Source organism: Myotis davidii, unplaced genomic scaffold, assembly GCF_000327345.1.
Source record: "Myotis davidii unplaced genomic scaffold, ASM32734v1 scaffold234, whole genome shotgun sequence".
In the NCBI taxonomy this organism is placed as follows: Eukaryota; Metazoa; Chordata; class Mammalia; order Chiroptera; family Vespertilionidae; genus Myotis; species Myotis davidii.
The window spans coordinates 14082-18150 of record NW_006285617.1 but is presented as its reverse complement, the minus strand read 5'-3'; the positions used below and the strand labels follow the sequence as shown (position 1 = coordinate 18150).

Here is a 4069-nt window from a genome sequence, read left to right as displayed (position 1 = left end):
TGTGTCTGCAGTGGGAGAACTTATGTGCTGGAGACACCTCTCTGGGGCAAGACTTGCTTCAATGGGGCTTTGGTGCTCACTGAGTCTGCCCCCTGAGTGTGTCCTTTATGGTTCCACGGAGCTGCAAACTGGATGGTCCCACTCTGACCTCCGGATATACTGGCTTCTGGATATCTAGGGAGGTGCTAATCTAGCCTCTGCCTGAGGCTATCCAGCAAAAGCCTCCCTGCAGGGCTTGGGCAGGGCAGGTCCCACTAGATCAACAGGACGGGGCTAGCAGTTATAGCTGCTCTCAGAGGCTCCGCTTCTCAATGTCCCAGTAATCGCTGCAAGCCCCTCTGAGAGAAAGCTGCCCTTGAGTTCTGAATGATGCCAGACAGTCCCATTTCTCGCGTATGAGTCTGGATCCCCAGAGACTCGCTCGGAACTGGAGCTCAGAGCCTGAGACTCCCTCCTGACTGAAAATGACAACCACGCCCTCAGCCACCAGCCCTCTCCACAGGCGCCTCTGTACCTTAGTATTTTACTTGAGCACTGTGCCTCCTCTGAGTCTCGATATGCTTTTCTCTTTCCTTCTAGTTGTGGAATTTCCACTCAGCCAGCCTTCCTGTGGTTCTGGATGATGTCTTTTAGTTGTATTTTTGAAGTGGTTGTTTGAGGCAGCAAACTCCAGTGTTTACCTATGCCACCATCTTGGTTTCTCTCCATATTTTTACTTTAAAATAAAGAAGTTGTGGGAGAAAAAAGAAGTAGAAAGCAATGGAGGATGAAATGATAACCAGTTATCCAAAAAATAAGTACTTAAAATCTAAAGCAATATTTGTAAAAACGTTAATATAAAGATAAAGCTAGGAGTACCAGTGACAAAAATTTATACAGAGGACCTGGGCCATAAAAATTTCAACTCCCAAACACTGATTCATTAGGCTATCATGGCATTATTTTCTAAGTCTTCACTTAATCTCACTCTTGGAAGTTCTTAGTGATAATAGACAAAATAGGAGCAGCTGTGGAGGTGAACATGCACACAATGACAAGTGCAGACTTGCTCAAGGCCTTGAGAACAGTCATTAATGATCCTTCGTAAGTACTACTTCTTTCTATAGGATTACCATTGGTTGTATTAAGCACCATACAAGAACATGTTAGAGATCATGCTTACCTTGCAATGGATCTTTTCCCGTAATCTTGAACCATTCACAATCGTGGTCTTGGAAATCTTCTGGAAAGTACAGTTCATACAATGTCACACTTCCAGCTCAGAAAAATTGGACTTCAATTAACAACTGTTTTATTCTTATTATTTTTTCTATGCCTGCATTTAACCACATTCCGTTAATAATATATTTATTTTACCATCTCCCTACTATATGTGTTAAAATTCTATACAATGAGCAGTGTTCATGTAACAATTCTGTGGCCCTTAGTTTAATTTTTATAACATGTATCATGTGACAAACAAACACAAAATTTCATTCATTTCTTTCTCTTTTGCCTTGTTTCTTATTTGCCTTCCAGCTATAAAGAGAATGTGATGAGGTTATCAAGGATTCACCATGATCAACCTGTAAAGCCCCTGGATCGAGCCGTCTTTTGGATCGAGTTTGTCATGCGCCACAAAGGAGCCAAACACCTGCGGCCAGCTGCTCACAACCTCACCTGGGTCCAGTACCACTCTTTGGATGTGATTGTGTTCCTGCTGGCCTGTGCAGCATCTGCTATATTCTTGATCACAAAATGTTGTTTATTTTCTTGCCGAAAATTTGGTAAAACAGGAAAGAGGAAAAAGAGAGAATAGATCTTTCCAACTTAGGCAAAGTTCTGAGTGGACAAACCTGTTTCTTCCTGCACATCCTTCTTGTTTTCAATTTTCAAGTTCCTCCTTTTTCAGCCTAAAGAAACAGCCTAGAATTCCACAAGATCAGTCACTGGTGAGCATGTCCCATTCTTCCTTTATAACCTCAGCTATGTTTACCCTCTTCCTCTTTATCCACTTTCTGGCCCAGGGACATTATAGTAACTCTAAAAATTGTATTCATGATATCACTATTTTAATTGCATAACCTTCAGTGATATGATGATTGCTGGAGATAACAAATTATGCGCCCAATTTCATGAATGTGGGGATCTGAGAATAATACAACCAATCATATAAACAGGGAAGTGTCCTCAAAAGTTAGTTTGCTATGAAAATAAGATTTCTGTTTTAAATAAAAATAAGCCTCTCTACTTACCCAGTGTTATTAGGATTAGGCCAAAATTGAAAATAATGATGATAAGACATCCTGCTTCGGAATATTTACAAAGTTTCTATAAAGCTCAGCATTGGTCTGCTCAGGTGCCATAACAAAATACTGCAGACTCAGCGGCATAAGCAACAGACATTATTTTTTCACAATTCTGGAAGCTAGATATACAAGATCAAGATGCCAGCCGGGCCTGGCTGTAGTGGCTCAGTGGTTGAGCATGGTGGACCTATGAACTAGGAGGTCACTGTTCCATTTCTGTCAGGGCACATGCCTGCATTGCAAGCTCAATGCCCGGTAGGTGGCGTGCAGGAGGCAGTCAATCAATGATTCTCTCATCATTGATGTTTCTATCTCTCTCTCCCTCTCCCTCTCTGAAGTCAACAAAGATATATATATATATATATATATGATGCCAACAGTGTTGGTTTCTGGTGAGGCCTCCTTGCTGACTGTAGAGAGCAACCTTTACCTTTATCCTCTCATGACCTTTCCTCTGTATGCCCCGGGTAAGAAAAAGATGCCTTATGTCTCTTCCTCTTCTTACATGGATATAAGTCTCCTGGGATTAGAGTCCACCTTCATAACCTAATTTGTTTATAAATATTTTCTTAAAGGTCTTATCTCCAACTATAGACATATTGGGAGTTAAGGCTTAAATATATAAATTTGAGAGAGGTACACACTTTAGTCCATAACAAGCTCTACCAAAAAATTATGCCTGGTTTTTACTTTAATCAATAAATATTTCTCTGTGCCTTTTATGTACTAGGGACAGTTCTGAGCATTTATTTAGACTATAAAGATAGCCAATGGAATGATTTTTTCCCCCAACAAATGAAAATGTCAGTAATGTTTTAAAAGTAAATAGATTATTTTCAAAGAAATAAATTAAAGAATTATAGAAAAATTGTTTTATTAATTTTAATGAGATTTTTAAAGACCAGTACAATTAATCATCTGAAAGTTAAATGTCAATTCATTATATTTAAAGATCACTGGTATTCATAATGTAAGTAATCCTATATAATAAAGAGGTACTATGCAAATTTATCCTCACTACATCACACCACAAAAAGATGGCTAGCCGAAACCGGTTTGGCTCAGTGGATAGAGCGTCGGCTTGCGGACTGAAGGGTCCTGGGTTCGATTCCGGTCAAGGACATGTACCTGGGTTGCGGGCACATCTCCCGTGGGAGATGTGCAGGAGGCAGCTGATCGATGTTTCTCTCTCATCAATGTTTCTGACTCTCTATCTCTCTCCCTTCCTCTCTGTAAAAAATCAATAAAATATATTTTAAAAAAATAATAGATGGCTATGCCCACAATGAAGGCCGGGTTCCTGTAACACAACATGGCTGTTCCCACAGTGGCAGGGGGTTCCCAGAATGAGCCATAAGGAAGATCAGCAGGGACCTGAGACTGCATGGCACCGGGCCAGGTCGGGGGACCTGAGGATGCCCCACCCACCCGGTGGGGCTTGACAAGCAACCTCAGGCCGTGCCCTCAGCCTAGCAGGGCTTGATGGGGACCTCAGGCCACACCCCCTACCCTGGCATTGGACCAGGGGACTTCAGGCCATTCCCCCTGCCCAGCAGGGCTTGATGGGGAACCTCAGGCCACACCCCCACCCAGCAGGGCTTGAAGGGGCACCTCAGGCCATGCACCCCATCTGGCAGAGCTTGACGGGATACCCTTGCACAGATTTCATACTCCAGGCCTCTAGTTCTGTCATAAAGAAATAGGTGTTCCTCTTATTATCAAATAAAAATGATTATCAAAAATATTTTCTTATTTTTATATTAAGAAAAATCAGTTGATCA

The 4069-nt window shown here is 41.7% G+C and overlaps 1 protein-coding gene across 1 annotated transcript in view; it reads left to right on the top strand.

Annotated features, from left to right (window-relative positions):
* Window positions 1-1798, top strand: part of LOC102770344 (UDP-glucuronosyltransferase 2B17) — a 53390-nt gene extending 51592 nt beyond the window's left edge. The window contains exons 5-6 of the mRNA XM_006756417.2: window positions 977-1083; window positions 1519-1798. Of these exons, the coding sequence (XP_006756480.1) occupies window positions 977-1083; window positions 1519-1798 (387 nt within the window). The remainder of the gene's footprint in view (window positions 1-976; window positions 1084-1518) is intronic.
* The last annotated feature ends 2271 nt before the right edge of the window (window positions 1799-4069 follow it).